Source organism: Talpa occidentalis, unplaced genomic scaffold (genome assembly GCF_014898055.3).
Source record: "Talpa occidentalis isolate TD23 unplaced genomic scaffold, MPIMG_talOcc4v2.1 talOcc4.2, whole genome shotgun sequence".
In the NCBI taxonomy this organism is placed as follows: Eukaryota; Metazoa; Chordata; class Mammalia; order Eulipotyphla; family Talpidae; genus Talpa; species Talpa occidentalis.
Window position 1 is genome coordinate 141,353,948 of NW_023602073.1, and position 17,722 is coordinate 141,371,669.

Consider the following 17,722-nt stretch of genomic DNA (forward strand, 5'->3'; position numbering starts at 1 on the left):
CAGTGGCCAGGGAGCAGAGGGGATTGAACTGGCGCTGCAGAGGTTGCGGGCAGCTTCACAACCCAGTACTCAACCGCTGTGCCACCGGGGAGGCCCCGTTTGTGCTTATTTCCTCAGTGAAAGAACATGACAGCAAAAACAAACGCCAAAACAATAAAAACCCCAGTGTGTATGTATGGCAGGGGAGTAGGAAGCCACTTCTGGCTTCTGAATTGTAATTGTGTATGCACTTAATAAAGAAGAAAGAACTGACATCCAGAGTAAAAATTGTGGATTAAAGATCTTGGGTAAAGCCAGCTGCCCATTGGCATCACCACCAGCAGACCCTGTGTGATAAAAGCATAGACATTGGTGGGTTTGTCTTCAGGGACCTGAGCATAGAGACAGCAAACCCTCCATATAGGTTTTCCAGATGTGACAGCAGTGGAGACCCACTGTTCCCTCCTGGGTGGAACCGCAGGACAAGGCCCCCCAAAAGTACAATACTACAGAGTGTATGAAGTTCACTTAGGAAGCAGATGGAACCTTGGACAGCGTCATACTGTCTTGTGTCCTCGGGGCTTGACGCAAAATAATTCTTACCTGTCCAGGAGTGACCTAGAGGTGGCAGGAAAACAGCAGACCTGAAGAAGACATGCAAGCAGGAAGCAGACAGGAGACATCTCAGAGAGCACTTGGATGGCTATTGAAGAACAAGGGCCACTTCCTCCAGCGCCTTGTAAGTGTAGATGAGACATTCCCCGAGAATGTAGGCAGCCCCTGGAGAAAGAATGGCGATCTATCAACTGACAGTGCCTACTACCAAGCCAGTAGAATAGAGGCTGGTTCCAAACAGACATGATGTTCTATCACAGAAAAACAATGTTCCCTGGATATCTTGAGTTTATACACTAATACCTTTGTAAGAATTACAAACACCTTAAGGAATTTTTGGCTAGGAAGTTTGGAGAGATGATGGTGTCATTCACAGATGCAGATAATAAAGAAAGGGGGCAAACTTGTGGAACACAGGTCAGGTTTGGACAGATTAAGGTTGAGGTGCCTTTGGGATTCCTTGGGTGTGTCGGGAAGCAGCTAGATAACTGGTCCTGGTACTTTACCAGATGATCACTGTCTCCCGTGTGGTCCTCTGCTTCTGCGCAGGCTCTCTTCAGGTCTGGTCTCCATGCAGTAGCTAAAAGGATTGATCCAGCTGCCCGATCAGGCCAGCACATGCTGGTCCACTTTGCATGCTCCACCCCCCTCCAATTCAAGTGCTTTTCCTGTGTTGTCTCTGTATACATGAAATCACTTGTTATCCATAGGCTGACAGGGTCTTACAACATCCTCTCAGTATAAACTTGCAGGTTCTAGTGAGAACAATGTAGGAGGTTCCATGGCCACTTACGGAGGAGAGGCTGTGCCATCAGCAGACTCCAGTTCTGCCTTCTCACTAGTGGGACATGGGGCCAGGCCAGGCACTGTCTTAACCCTTCCATGGCTGAGATGGTAAATGGGTTAAATGCGTTTCATCAGCACAGTGAGCAGCACAGGCACAGAAATGTCTACTTGCCTGTAATACAACCTCTTGTGTAGGCAGAATAAAGTCAAGTAAGGTTGTGGGTGTGTATTTTTCCCCCCTTCAGATGCACAATAAAACGCATCTTTAAAGGTCTCTGGAGAAGGAAAACTACCCTCACACCAGGCAGGAAGGCAGGCACTCTGGGCATGGTTCTTGCCCTAATTGGTAAAAATGTTAAGGACTTGCAGTCATCCACTGGCGCCCACGGCGCTGGAAGCAGTCATTCCCTAGCAGGAACAGCAGCTAGAGCCAGAAGGGAAGTCACTCTGCTCGGAGGTGCATATGGAGACAGTTTTCCTGGCTAAGTGACAGCATTTGTGTTGCGACATTTGTGGTCAGTGAAAAAAAAATAGGTAATGTTGAAGCAATACAATATGCTTGGCAGCTTTGAAAAATTGCCTTTATTCAGAATCATAAGGGTTTTAAAAAAATCTTACCATTATGAAAGTTTAAAAAAATATAGCACTCGGTGCAATGAAATACTACATTTAATTATTATCCAAACACTTAAGGCAGGTTTCTCACAGCTTATGTGTGAGAATTTAGCATGATCCAAACTCAAATATCCATTTCTCATATCTTTCAATGTCTGCGGCTGATACTGACTTGGAAACCTTTTTTAAAGCCATTTCAAAATCTTCCATAGTTGTAGGCATGTGCATTTCTTCTCTAGAAAGATTTCGGATTTCTTCTGGGGTCAAACCTTCAATACGCCTTCTCATTGCCATCAAGGATGCATCCCTAGTTTTTAAATTAAAACAAAACAAAACAGTGATATTCTGAATGAAAATCTATGAAAAAATTATTTTTTTTCAGGGTATGTTGTAACATTCTGTAATTATGATCTTATGGCATATACGTAAGTAAGAATGCACAGAATCTTGTATCAGTATCAAGAACATTCCGAGTTTCTTTTTGGCAGTTAATTGTGATGGAATAAGGATGCTATTCAATTCAAGTAATGGATATTGAGCATGAAGTCCAAGAAAAAGTGAAAGGATAAAATGAAGAAACCAGTAAATGAACTTCATCATAAGTGTCCAATAAAATAAAGACTAGTGTCAGAGAGACAGGAGAAAACCAGTTAGCTAGAAAATTAGGTATCTTCTACATGTGTAGGAAAAGTTAAATGATCAATATAGTTCTCTCCTTTCCCATTTTTGTATTTAGTGCTTTTTTAAAAAAAAGATGAAACCAGGGGCCTCCCTGGTGGTGCAAGGGGTTAAGACACAACCTATGGGTCAATCCACAGCCACTGCAGCGCGAGTTAGATCCCCGGCCAGGGAGCTGCCCACATGGCACAGCTGTGCCCACATGGCACAGCTGTCTCACCTGCTGTTCCCCTCAGCAGTGTATTTCAGTCAGTCTACCTGTTCTGCTCCCCACTCTGTCTCTGGTGAATCCTCTCACCCCCCACACCTCTGGCCTGTATCCCAGTTCTTGTATGCATAAATAAATCAATCTTAAAAAAATAAATTTAAAAACAAAAAAGATGAAAGCAGATTCAAGAACCTATTTCCTTTCACCAAGTTTCATCCTGAAGAGCCACCACTGACAGAAAGGCGCCTCCTACACAGGTAGTACGGGGCCTTAGCATCATCGCCGCACAGGAGGTGAGGTGACGAGGAGCCAGTGCAGTCATCACCATGCTAAGCACGTCTGAGCTAATACTCAGATTAGGACAAAAGGGAATTCAATCAACTAAACTGAAGATATTCTTTTTCCTGTTACTGCTGTTCCCCGCACATTTAGGACACCTCCCTGAAAATGAGGTGGTATTCTTGGGTTTGACAAACAAATTCATTTCACAATTATATTTACATTTCACAATTACAACATAACAGTAAATTGAACAAATGTATCAACAGCTTTTTTAGACAATTAATTTTCTATTTTTCACCATTTGTTCCCGTATTAGCTTGCTGGACTTGCAGGTTTCAGATGAACTGCAGACTCTTCCTTTTTTTTGTTTTTGTGCAGAAGAACTGGGGTATAGGCCAGAGGTTTAGAGGGAAGAGGGGATGAGGATTCACCAGGGACAGAGTGGGGAGCAGAACAGGTGGACTTACTGAAATACAATAATTCACTGCTAAGGGGAACCGTGGGAAAGACAGGAGAGGTCTGCTGCACCATGTGGGCTAGCTCTCTGGCTGGGATGAACTCATGCCATGGTGGTGATATCACTGAGACTTAACCCCTAAACCACGAGGGAGGCACCTGCAGACTCTTCACTGACGTGAAAGATACCCAAATATCTTACAGCACCTGTAAGCAACTTAATACCAAAACTTGTGTCTCTAACTATGGATGATAATGTAGGTCTTTATTCATCTAAATTCAGCGTAAAACTTCTTAATAGTACCATATACCCTCAAAAACTTCTATACTCCCAAAGTAGTTCTTACCTGCACACATTGGTAATATCTGCACCTGAATAACCTTCCATATTTTCTGCTATTCTTGCAAGGTCAACATCATCAGCCAATTCCAGCTCACGAAGACTTATCCGTAATAGCTCCTCTCTGCCTTTTGCTAATGGTAGAAACAAATTTTAAAATATAAAGTGTATTATTTCTTCTCAAGTCTATTTCGTATAAGAAATTGTTCTCCAATTCTTAGAGCTCATTTACATAAAAATTTAAGAGTCATCTCACTGAATCACCTAGTATCACAGCTTTCAGGCTCTAAATACAGCCAAACCAATTAGTATAAGGAAATATTACCTATATTTGTTTCTTAAATGAAAATTAATACCAAAAGTCAAAATCTCTAAGCAAAACTACCTGAGTTAACATGAGCTTTTCAACAAAAGTCAACTGAAGATACCTGATGGTAATGGAATATAGATTCTTTTTTCAAGACGTCGTCTTAAAGCCTCATCTATATCCCATGGAAAATTAGTAGCTGCCAGAACCATAACCATTTTGGAAGGGTCATCATTTTCAGAAGCACCTCCAACACCTAAAAGAAGGATAAAGAGAGAGTAAAAAGCTATTAAGTTGAACTGTAACAAGTAAAGCTCAGCTACTCAAAGATCATCAAATATTTATCAGTACAATAAGACAAAGTAGCGTAACTGTCACATCTCCTTATAACTTAGAAAGCTAGCTAGAGGGTCCTCCCTGGTGGCACAGGGTTTAAAGTCTCAGCACTATCAAGCTATTGCCAGCCACTGCGGCATAAGTTTGATCCCTGGCCAACAGCCTAACCCACACGGCGCAGCAGACCTCTCCTTGTCTCGCCTGCCGTTCCCCTCAGCAGTGTATTTTAGTAGATCTACCTGTTTTGAGTTTTTTTTTTTAAGATTTATTTATTTATGCACACAAGAGCTGGGGTGTAGGCCAGAGGTGCGGGAAGTAAGAGGATTCACCAGAGACAGAGTAGGGAGCAAAACAGACAGATTGACAGAAATACAATGCTGAGGGTAGCAGTGGGTGAGACAGGAGAGGTCTGCTGTGCCATGTGGGTCAGCTCCCTGGCTGGGATCCAACTCGTGCTTTAGTGGCAGCTGATAGCTTCAAAGTGCTGAGACTTAACCACTTGAGCCACCAGGGAGCCCCGTATCTGTCTGTTCTGCTCCCTACTCTGTCTCTGATGAATCCTCTTACTCCCTGCACCTCTGGCCTACATCCCAGTTCTTGTATGCATAAATAAAAATAAATCTTTAAGAAAAAAAAAGAGGGCCTCCCTGGTGGCGCAAGGGGTTAAGCACTGCACTATGAAGCAATCCACAGCCTCTGCAGCACGAGTTCAATCCCCGGCTGGCCAGAGAGAAACCCACATGGCGCAGCAAAACTCTCCTGCCTGGCCCACTGCTCCCCTCAGCAGTGTATTTCAGTCAGTCTGCCTGTTCTGTTCCCCACTTTGTCTCTGGTGAGTCCTCTTACCCCCCGCATCTCTGGCCTGTACCCCAGTGCTTGTATACATAAATAAATCTTGAAAAAAAAAAAAAAAAAAAAAAGCTAGCTAGCTGGTACACAGGTGAACTTGTCCATGGAAAGTGAATTCTTGTATTATATAAAAAATTTGACTCAGGGCCTCCCCATTGGCGCAGACGTTGAGCGCTGGGTTGTGCAGCTGCCCGCAGCCTCTGCAGCACCAGTTCGATCCCCGGCTGCCAGGCAAGGGTCCCACATCGCGCGCAGACCTCTCCTGCCACCCACTGCTCCCCTCAGCAGTGTATTTCGTCAGTCTGCCTGTTCTGCTCCCCGCTCTGGCTCTGGTGAATACTCTCGCCCTCCCGCACTTCTGACTGTACCCAGTACTTGTATAAATAAATTAATCTTTAAAAAAAATTTTTTTGACTCAATAAAGTTAATCAAAAGACCAGCTCACCTCAACTACATACAATTTTTAAAAGTTTAAGATGGTTCAAAAGCAGTCATATCCCCAGGCCTTCCCGGCGGCGCAGCGGTTGAGCGCTGGGTTGCGAGGCTGCCCGCAGCCTCTGCAGCGCCGGTTCAATCCCCGGCTGCTCCCCGGCCACCGGAGGAGGGTCCCGCATGGCGCGCAGACCTCTCCTGCCGCCTGCTGCTCCCCTCAGCAGTGTACTTCGGTCCTTCTGCCTGCTCTGCTCCCTGCTCTGGCTCTGGTGAATTCTCTCGCCCTCCCGTGCTTCTGACTGTACCCAGTGCTTGTATGTATAAACAAATAAATAAATAAATCTTTAAAAAAAAAAAAAAGTCATATCCCTCTCTAAGGCAGATTTAATCTGCATTTATTTCACTTCATGACAAAACACAATATCCATGTAAAAATAATATAGGCCCCAGGGAAGCCATCATTTCCAGCATGACACCAAGGTGAGTGTACACTATCCACTGCCATCAGCTCCAGGACCTACTCACCAGCCCCCTCTAGTCATCTGGAATCTGTGGGTTAGCTTATGAGTAGAGCTCAGTTAATTACACACATGTACACACATACCATCCATTTGAACCAGCAGCTCAGCTTTCACCCTTCTGCTTGCTTCATGCTCTTCAGAAGTCCCTCTGCGACTACAAATGGAATCTATCTCATCAATAAATATGGTTGCTGGAGAATAAAATCGAGCCTAAAGGAAGAAACCATGCAATACCAGGTTTTTATTTCATTTAAAAATAAGCTATAGTTTCACCGTTAGAAAACAGCAGAGTAGCCTCCCACAATGTATATCTCTTTCTAACGTTGGGGAGAGGGTAGAATTGAAACAGCTTCTAATCTAGACTTACATATACTTAAATATTACATGGCAATTCTGCGTACCCTTCAATGCTATAGTATATACATACATATGCACACACATTTGAGTGATATAAATATAGAATTATTCTGTATACTATATAAACATAGGTAACTGGTGGAAAAACTATTGATAAGTGTCCTAACATTCTAGAAAAAAATTCACTTAAGAGAACCATTACCTTAAATAAAATGACAAATTCCCTCTAAGAAATTCTACTTGTCATTCTTTTTTCATTTGACTAATAAAAGACTATTCTTCCCTTTCTTAAGTAGTTAATTAGGAGAGTCAATTTATATGATACAAGTTCTTTTTTGAGATAAAATTCACATAACATAAAATTTGCCATTTAATCTATTTTAAAATATAAGAACTCTTCCGGACTTAATACATATTCTCACTGTTGTATAACCATCACCACTATCAAATTCCAGAAAGTCACCCCAAAAATATTACCAAAAATATTACCCCACAAAAGATAATCCATATTTCTTTCCCTCTAGCTCCTGGCAACCACTAATCTATTTTCTCTTTTTATGAATTTGCCTAATTAAGACATTTCAAATAAATGGCATTGTAGAGTATGTGGCCTTTTGTGTCCTGCTTCACTCACCATGATGTTTTCAAAGTCCACCTATGTTGTGGCATGTATAGTTCATTCCTTTTTACAGCTGATTAGTATCAACAAAGCCTATTTTTGTACCTTAAGTACATTCCTTCCTCAAACCAAAGAATAGGGAAAACTGAGCCATTAAAATAATGGATCTATAGTGTTAACTTGACCATTTAATAGTTGTGTATGACTCATCAGTATTACCATTCTCTTAAGGAGACTAAAGTGGTAATTTATTACAGTAACTAACAAAGTTTATTGTTAATTATTAAAAAATATCTAAAATTATATAATGACTGAACAGAAAAAGTGCACTTAAATGAGGACAAATTTTTCAAAACAGAGTTTGAATGAACAAACAGCATTTTATTTTATTTTTTTTTCCCCAGTGGTGATTTTTTTTTTAATTAATTAATTTATTTATACAAGCACTGGGTACAGTCAGAAGCGCGGGAGGGAGAGAGAATTCACCAGAGCCAGAGCGGGGAACAGAACAGGCAGACTGATGAAGAAATACACTGCTGAGCAGAGCAGCGGGCACAGCAGGAGAGGTCTGCACACCATGTGGGACCCTCGCCGGTGGCCGGGGATTGAACCGGCACTGCAGAGGCTGCAGGCAGCTTCGCAGCCCAGCGCTCAACCACTGAGCCACCAGGGGAGGCCCGAACAAACAGCATTTTAAAAGCTTTTTCTACAAAGTGAAAGTCTACAAAAGGTGTGGACAAAGTGAGCCTCATGGACTTGAACATGTAGTTGAACTGGGTTTATTTTACCATGCTTTTGGGTGATGAAGTTATCATTCTCTAAGAGGCCATAAACTGTGTTGAAAGCACTGGGCCTCCAAAGTATACATTAAGTTTTAGTCTGTTTGCTTAGAAAATCCTAATATTTTCACCTCATTTTTTGCTGCAGTTGGGAATTTGAATTCTAAACATGTATTCCCTCCCACAGGGATAATTTCATTTTAAATAAGGGATCCTTACTTAGATTTTAAGTACTATGTATAAAAACTTTTTGCACTTTGTTTTCAAGAAATGGACAGAGGGAAAGCAAAAAATGGACACAGGGAAGGAATGAGGGGAAAAAAAGGATCTAGGAAAAATTCTCAATCAAAATTCTAGCCAGAAATGGACTACCAACAGAGAACCTACTCTACAGTAACAAAAATTAAGTTTCAATCTGTTTGTTGCCACAACGGGTATACACTATAGGACTGCTTGTTCCCAAACCTGCCGATGTTCAGAGAGCCTGCCACAGAGCCCATGAAGGTGGCACATACACAACTGGCGTGGATAACCCAGCAAGTGTGAAAGGCTTTGCAGCAGACAACAACTGCCTGCCTGCACAACATCTCCGCCTTCATCTGGAAGAGAAGTCCTCTTTTTCATTCACAGATCATCCATTTTTTATTCTCATTCTACTACTTTGCGAGAAGTCAACATTATTGGGATCCCAGAGGTATGATATAGGCCTGGCCAATCAGAGCATGCCAGATATCTGATCAAAATGATGGGTCCAGACGCAGCATGTAACTCAAAACGGGTCACACATTAATCCCTGGAAGTGAGCTACTTTCTTTGGGATTACCATGAGGAAATAAAAAAACAAGGCTGAAACCCGGGATAGCAATATCTTAGTCACCAAATAGACTTTAGGGCCTGCCTAAAGTCAAAGCCAATTCAGAGATAGGGAAAGCTAAAAGTCAGAATCATTCCTGAGAACATCTGAATTGCTGAACTGCTGCCAGGCCTAAAAATCTAAAATGTACCTTCAAGACCACAAGGAGATACTATCTCATACCTGTGTGAATGGCGAAATATGGAAAAGACCAGAAGCCACAAGTGTTAGGAGAAAAAGGAAGCTCCTACACTGCTGGTGGGAATACAAACTGGTCCAGCCCTATGGGAAGCAGTCTGGAGGTGTGTCAAAACATTAAACATGGATCTGACACTCAACCCAGAATTCCACTCTTGGGGATCTATCCAAAAAAATTAAAAAACACTAATCTGAAAGGAAAGCTGTACTTCCATGTTTTTTGCAGCACTATTTACTATAGCTAAATTATGGAAACAACCTAAGTGCCCCAGAACAGATTAGTGGATCAAGAAGATGTGGTACAGGCGCGACAGATCTCTCCTGCCGCGTCTGCTGCACCCCTCAGCAGTGTATTTCATCGGTCTGCCTGACCTGTTCCCCGCTCTGGCTCTGGTGAATTTTCTTACCCTCCTGTGCTTCTGACTGTACCCAGTACCTGTATAAATAAATAAATAAATCTTTAAAAAAAAAAAAAAAAAGATGTGGTACATATGCACAATGGACTACTACTCAGCAATTAAAAAAGATAAATTTGGGCCTCCCTGGCGGTGCAAGGGGTTAAGACGCAACCTATGAAGCTATCCGCAGCCACTGCAGCAAGAGGTCAATACCCGGCTGACCAGGGAGCTACCCACATGGCACAGCAGACCTCTCCTGACTTGCTCACTGCTCCCCTCAGCAGTGTATTTCAGTCAATCTGCCTGTTCTGCAACTCCCTCTGTCTCTGGTGAATCTTCTCACCCCATCCTCTCCCCACACACACCGCTGGCCTGTACCCCAGTTCTTGTATACATATATAAATAAATCTTTAAAAAAAAAAGATAAACTCATGTCATTTGTGCACTATGAGTAGTATTCCATGGATGGAGCTTGAAAGGATAATGCTAAGTGAAAGAAGTCAGAAGGAGAAAAACAAGTATCAGATAGTGTCACTAACACGTCGAATATAAAGTAACTAAACTGTCAGATAAAGACAAGCTGAAAACTAACCCTTGACAGCTGACTACACAACTGAAGTACCAAGAATGAGAGGGGGCAGGGGAGGGATAAGAACAAAGAGGGAAGGAAGCACAATGGTCTGTGGGTGAGTGGGTAGTTAGTGCACTACCATGGTAATACCTGATGGGGGCACCCCAACATTACCTGTTAAAAATAAACTAAAACGTAACTTCTGAAAATTCCCAATATGTGACCCAGTATACTATTCTGAAAGTTTCTGACAATACAACATTCACACAGTTAAGTTTTTATATGTGTTTGTTTCCATGTCATATGAAAAATCCCAGATGGATCTTTCTAAGAGGTCTTATTTATAATCTAGGTCTTGAAGCATGCTCACTATCACAGATTCTGGGGAGGGGTGTGCACAGGAGAAAGGTGATCACATGCAATCTATAGATGAGTCAAAAGGAAGCTATGAAGGGCAGTACGATGTTACTTCTTGAGAAAAGTCCACATGATGGGGCCACCCTGGTGGTGCAAGGGGTTAAGCATTGCACTATGAAGCAATTCACAGCCTCTGCAGCGCGAGTTCGATCCCCGGCCAGCCAGGGAGCAACCCACATGGCGCAGCAGACCTCTCCTGTCTCACCTGCTGCTCCCCTCAGCAGCGTATTTCAGTCAGTCTGCCTGTTCTCCTCCCCACTCTGTCTCTGGTGAATCTTCTCACCCCCCGGCATCTCTGGCCTGTACCTCAGCTCTTGTATGCATAAATAAATAAATCTTAAAAAAAATTAAAAAAAAAAAAAAAGTCCACATGATGACCAGGGGAAAAAAAAAAGAAAGAAAAATCAAACTGATTTCAAATATGAGTCTTTTTTTTTTAATTGTCCTTTTTTTTTTTTTTCCTCAAAGATTTATTTATTTCTTTATACAAGCACTGGGAATAGTCAGAAGCGCAGGAGGGTGAGAGTATTCACCAAAGCCAGAGCGGGGAGCAGAGCAGGCAGAAGGACCGAAGTACACTGCTGAGGGGAGCAGCAGGCGGCAGGAGAAGTCTGAGAGCCCTGTGGGACCCTCCTCCGGTGGCCGGGGAGCAGCCGGGGATTGAACCGGCACTGCAGAGGCTGCGGGCAGCTTCGCAACCCAGCGCTCAACCGCTGCGCCACCGGGGAGGCCCTCAAATATGAGTCTTAACTGAAAGTCATAAAAGGAGCTGCAGACTGTAGGCACTAGTTTGTGAGGGAGCCACTGCTCAGGGGGACAGCTGGAATACCCCATTCCAGGTGAGGAGGGGCTTACTGAATGATAGGAAGTGGTCCCTAACAATGCCAGGGAGCAGTAAAAAATAAGCTGTTTTTACACTTTCATAAACCTGACTTCAAAAAAATAATGCAAGGGCCTCCCTGGTGGCGCAGGGGTTAAGTCACAACCTATGATGCTGTCCGCAGCTACTACAGCACTAGTTCGACCCCCGACCAGTGAGCAACCCACATGGCGCAGCAGACCTCTCCTGACTCGCCCACTGCTTCCCTCAGCAGTGTATTTCACTCAGTCTGCCTGTTCTGTTCCCCACTCTGTCTCTGGTGAATCCTCTCACCGCCCCCCATACTTCTTACCTGTACCCCAGTTCTTGTACACATAAATTTTTTTTAAATAATGCAAATTAACACTTAAAAGGCTTCCCCTCACAGAAAATGGTCAGTTTTCTTGAATATAAAATACTACATACACTAGAAAATATAGCAAGTAATTCTTAAATACTAACACCTAATACCTATGAGTCGGGCTCTGTATTAAGCAATTTATATGTACTGGCTTGTTTCATCCTCTGAGCATCACAGAGGTAGATTCCATATTGTTGTCCTCTTATAAAGCAGCTGAGTATCAGGGGCCTCCTGGTGGCCTAAGGGTTCAGTCTCAGCACTATCACCTCAATGGTCTGAGTTCAATCCCTGGCCTGGGAGCTAACCCACATATGGCACAGCGGACCTCTTCTGTCTTGCCTGTTGCTCCCCTTAGCAGTGTCTTTCAGTAAATCCACCTATGCTGCTCCCCACTCTGTCTCTGGTGAATTCTCTTACTCCCCATACCTCTGGCCGACGCCCCAGTTCTATGCAAAAAGTAAATAAATCTTCAAAAAAAAATAACTGAGGATCAGGAGAAGGAGGTACTGGTTCCCAATCAGCAGCTGGGTAAGACAGAGGTGGGATATGAACCCAGACCATCCAATGCTGATGGTCACTCTAGCCACTCTATTTAGCTTACTTTTTTTTTTTTAAGATTTACTTTATTTATGCATATGCAACAAGAGCTGGAGTGTAGGACAGAGGTGCAGGTGGGTGGGGGGCAGTGAGAGGATTCACCAGAGACAGAGTGGGGAACAGAACAGGTGGACTGACTGAAACACAATGCTAAGGGGGCTGAGATAGTAGAGGTCTGTTGCATCATGTGGGTTAGCTCCCTGGCTGGGGATCGAACTCGTGCTGCAGTGGCTTCCGACAGCTTCATAAAGCTTAGACTTAACTCCTTGTGCCACTGCGCCTATTTAGCTTACATTTTTAAAAGGCTCAGTTATTCTGGAATACCAGGAATATATTTTTTCCCCTGATGAAAAGGGTAAACTAATTTTTCAAAATGATCAAAGAGGTTCTCCATTAGATTCTGGGGTGGTATGGACTATTAATAAACTGTTGAGAACTTGCCCAAATTTGCATCCTGTCTTACGACTTATCAAAGTTAAATGAGAAAGAAAATGGGAACTGAAACAGGAAGAAGCCATTACAGAAAATGGATAATCTGAAATCTTAATTACAAATTCTATTTGTTTGTGTCATTTGGTTTATTCTGTGGCTACGAAGATCTAGTATATTAGCACAGTCACCTAAGGTTTTGTTCACTATGATGAAGAGCAAGTATGTCACTATCTATAAAATAAGCACTAACCCTGCCCTAATGCATGTTAAGTACACTCTTTCTTAAAGGAGGCAAGGCTGAAACAGTGAAGCTTAGAAAAGTCTGAAGTCTAAATAGCAGCTGAGTTCAATCCAAACATTCCACCAGAACTTATCATTTGTCCTACTGATACTCAGATTAGTGGAGCTGGAAGAAGGAAAAAGAAACTCAAAGAAAGAAGGAACTTAAGCCAAAAACTGGGTCATTAAATGTGGGGCATTTGGTATAGTAAATGGACTGGAGGTGATCTAGTTCCACTTAGTCGTCCTTATGTTACTGTTATTTCCCATGTAATGACTAAGTCCATGGATATAAAAACATAATTTCAAATTCCCACGGCAAAGTAGTTGCAGATCCCATAACATGAACATGCCCATAAGCACAGAGATGGCTCCTCCAGAGGAAAGGAGACAAAACGCGTTGTTCATGTTAGTAAAGGATGCCAGCTTTAAGGGATAGCAATCACACTCTGGGCACAAAGGCTTCCTGCTGAGTGACACACTGGAGATAGCTACAACTCACTTTCTCCCATTTTAGAGGTAAAGAATCACTAAAGCTGTCTCAGACATTCACCATTTCGAACAGAAGACGAACAAGCTTCTCAGACTCTCCCCTGTATTTGGAAGTCAGTGTTGAAGAAGAGACATTGAAGAATGTTGTCTTGCATTCTGTAGCTACTGCTTTAGCAAGGAGGGTCTTGCCTGTGCCAGGTGGGCCAACCATCAACACTCCCTGTTGGGAATATAACAGTGTGAGCAAAGGACTGATCCACCATTTTTCTCATTCATAAGAATTTCATCCCTAAGTATCAAATTTCAACTAACATAAAATTTTAAGGGCAATAAAAAGACAAATAAATAGGAGGATACTTCATCACAAATTTACTTTCTCCATGATAAGGTAAGGTAATCATACTATTAAAAATTTAGAACTCAGGGCCTCCCTGGTGGCAAAAGGGGTTAAGACGCAACCTGGGAAGCTGTCCGCAGCCACTGCAGCACCAGTTCAATCCCCAGCCAGGGAGCTGCCCACATGGCACAGCAGACCTCTCCTGACTCGCCTGCTGCTCCCCTCAGCAGTGTATTTCAGTCAATCTGCCTGTTCTTCTTCTCCCCACTCTGTTTCTGGTGAATCCGCTCATCCCCCACACCTCTGGCCTGAGCCCCAGTTCTTGCAAGAATAAAGTTTTTTAAAAAAAAATTTAGAACTCAGAGATGAGAAAAAGCAAATATAATCAATAATATAATACCATACCCTAACACATTAACATTAATATCTCGACGTATTTCCTGCTAGTCTCTTTGGTCAAACAAATCAGCTATTTATTCATTTATATTTTACACAGTTTATTCATTATTTTTGTGTCTTGCCTACCACTTAACATATTAAGAATTTTTAAAAATAGTAGTGCAGAGTTAACCATTAGAAAATTTTCCAAGGAAGCCTTTTAAAGTCTCTTTTCAGGGCCTCCCCGGTGGCCCAGTGGTTGAGCGCTGGGTTGCGAAGCTGCTGGCAGCCTCTGCAGCACCTGTTCGATCCCCAGCCACCGGGCGAGGGTCCCACATGGCACAAAGACCTCTCCTGCTGCACACTGCTCCCACCAGCAGTGTACTTCGTCAGTCTGCCTGTTCTGCTCTCTGTTCTGGCTCTGGTGAATTCTCTCACCCTCCCGTGCTTCTGACTGTACCCAGTGCTTGTATAAATAAATAAATAAATCTTTAAAAAAATAAAAAGTCTCTTTTCAGATCAGCCCACAGCATTAAATAAAGCACTCATTAGATGCAAATTATGTCTCATTTTTTTTTTTTTAGGATTTATTTTTATTTATTTATGCATACAGGAACTGGGGTGTAGGCCAGAGGTGTGGTGGGTGAGAGGATTCACCAAAGGCAGAGTGGGGAGCAGAACAGGCAGATCTATTGAAATACACAGCTAAGGGGAGCAAAGCAGTGCACAAGACAGGAGAGGTCTGCTGCACCTTATGTGTATTAGCTCCCTGGCTGGGTATTGAACTCATGCCGCAGTGGCTGGTGATAGCTGAATAGCACTGAGACTTAACCCCTGCACCACCAGGGAGGCCTCTACTGTTTATTTCTTTATTTTTTTAATATTTCTTTATTTATTTATACAAGCACTGGGCACACTCAGAAGCGCGGGAGGGTGAGAGAATCCACCAGAGCCAGAGTGGGGAACAGAACAGGCAGACTGACGAAATACACTACTGAGGGGAGCAGCGGATGCAGCAGGAGAGGTCAGCACGCATGTGGGACCCTCACCAGTGGCCAGGGATCGAACTGGCGCTGCAGAGACTGCAGGCAGCTTCGCAGCCCAGCGCTCAACCGCTGTGCCACCAGGGGAGGCCCTGTATTGTGTATTTTTTAAGAACAATTCCAAGAAATACAGGATACAAGTTCTACAATATAGCATATAAAATGGAGTATTTCTGCATCAGTGACTAGTTCATACTTGCAAATGCAAGGTCATTCCAAATCGGCTGTGTGTCCAGTTTTCCAAGGGCCACACCACACTTATTTCTCATTCTGGGAACCTTGCAATAGCTTTTGGTCAAAACAAAATTCTAAACAATATAACCAACACTTTTTAATTTAAAATTTTCTTTACCTACTCTTCTTTTTCCCTTCACTTTCCCCAATACAAATAAATACTGGCTTTCTACTGTAATGTACCTGCCATTCCCTTTTACAATGTCATAACAATAATAAACTTACTTTCCATGGTCTCCTAATGCCCTTAAAGAATTCCGGCATCCACATTGGTAATACCACGGCTTCTTTAAGCAACTTTTTAGCTTCTACTAAATCTGCAATATCATCCCTGAAAGAGAAGATAATTTATCAGCAATCTCTTCCATTAAATAATTAACTCTAAGCGGTCACTTTTGAGAACCACTGGTGGTAGCACCTGATTCCATATTGCTTAGCTTTTGCCTAGGCACTAATGAACTAGCACACTACAATGAGGCCACCACACCATTTTCTAAATTAAGAGTACCAGCTGTATCTTCAGTTCTTGGCATTAATGATTTTCAGCCTGGCAAATGAGAACACAAGTTACAGGCCCACTCCTAAGTATTATCATACCATTTCAGCTCATCTTAAATTCCTGCTCAAAAGATGTTCATTTCATATTTAGAAAGAATGAGACCACTAAAAAAAACAAAACAAAAAAAAAAACCCACTAGGAAAGAAAATGGTACTAAGCACAGATGAATACAAAACTGTTGCTTTGCCCACAAGCCTATGAAGAGGTAGATCCAAGGTTAGAGTATCACAGAGACTGCCACGTAGTCCCACCAGCACAACTCCTATGACTGGGACAGGAAGCATTTTTTAATGAAAATACATATTCACCGTCTAAAAAGCAAATACCAGAAAACATTTTTAAAATATGCCCAAAACCACACTTAAAAATTAAAGGTTTTGACAAAAACCAGTAACTTAACTACCAGACTTTGTGGAAAAGTCAGTTTTTATAACTCAATGTAGTATGTTATAGTTCTTTGATATTATTATTAAAGTTAATAATCTATTAAAGATAATATTAATAAAGTTAAGAACCACTGCTCTAAGTAATAGGAAATAACAGCAACATCACTGGATAAACCTACAGATAAGCAACACACATACATAAAAATCATTCCCTTTTCACCATTAGAGGATGTCCCCAAAAGAAGATGAAATTTCTGTGCTCTTATCCCTGTATATATAATTTTTTAAAATTTAATGAACTATTTTATTAGATGAAATAAGTTCAGGCCAAAACTTGGTACAGCCTGAAAAAAATCAAGTTTTGCTATCATGTGTCAAGCTCACACTGCATGTCCTTGTGGACAAATCTTCAGTGTGTGCCTATATTTGCTCCATTTTCTATTCCCAAAAAGCACCATCAAGCACCCAATTATCGTATTTTGTTGTGATGCAACTTACCATCGAACATTGGGATTCTGAGAAATTATATCTCTTTCCAAAGCTTCTACTAAATCCTTATCATAGCCAGTACTATCAAATTTATTTGTCTCTGGTTCTGTAACTGCAGCAGGTGATTTGTTCTGTATTTGAAGGAAAAAAACAAAAGTTTCTGATTGATTAAAAAATTATATTTTGTTCCATTGAGTCGTAAACAAAGACTGGACAGACTTACGATATTTTTGTAAAAGCTAGTATAAGGGGTCTCTCTGGTGGCACAAGCGGTTAAGAGGCAGCCTATGAACCTATCGGCAGACACTGCAGCACAAGTTCCATCTTTGGCCAGGGAGGTGACCCACATAGTGCAGCAGACCACTCCTGACTCGCCTGCTGCTCCCCTGAGCAGTACACTGCAGTCATTCTGCCTGTTCTGTTCCCTACTCTGTCTCTGGTGAATCCTCTCACCCCCCGCCACACCTCTGGCCTGTACCCCACTTCTTGTATGCATAAATAAAAAAAAATCTTTAAAAAAAAGCTAGCATAAAAGTACAAGTAGGGCCTCCCCGGTGGCGCAGCGGTTGAGCGCTGGGTTGCGAAGCTGCCCGCGGCCTCTGCAGCGCCGGTTCGATCCCCGACTGCTCCCCGGCCACCGGAGGAGGGTCCCACATGGCGCGCAGACCTCTCCTGCCACC

The 17,722-nt window shown here is 42.5% G+C and overlaps 1 protein-coding gene across 5 annotated transcripts in view; it reads right to left on the reverse strand.

Annotated features, from left to right (window-relative positions):
• Positions 1-582: 582 nt before the first annotated feature.
• The window catches only part of KATNA1 (katanin catalytic subunit A1), a 37,671-nt gene continuing 20,531 nt past the window's right edge, over positions 583-17,722 (reverse strand). For 3 of the 5 annotated variants that reach the window (XM_037520552.2, XM_037520553.2, XM_037520554.2), the window contains exons 5-11: positions 17,052-17,173; positions 15,834-15,939; positions 13,678-13,836; positions 6,488-6,614; positions 4,388-4,522; positions 3,967-4,093; positions 910-2,302 (exon numbers count right to left, since the gene is read on the reverse strand). In XM_037520552.2, the coding sequence (XP_037376449.1) occupies positions 2,104-2,302; positions 3,967-4,093; positions 4,388-4,522; positions 6,488-6,614; positions 13,678-13,836; positions 15,834-15,939; positions 17,052-17,173 (975 nt within the window). In that variant the 3' untranslated portion in view covers positions 910-2,103. Of the gene's footprint in view, positions 760-907; positions 2,303-3,966; positions 4,094-4,387; positions 4,523-6,487; positions 6,615-13,677; positions 13,837-15,833; positions 15,940-17,051; positions 17,174-17,722 lie in introns of those variants that run through there. The other 2 variants (XR_005126957.2, XM_037520555.2) reach the window with 2 other exon arrangements.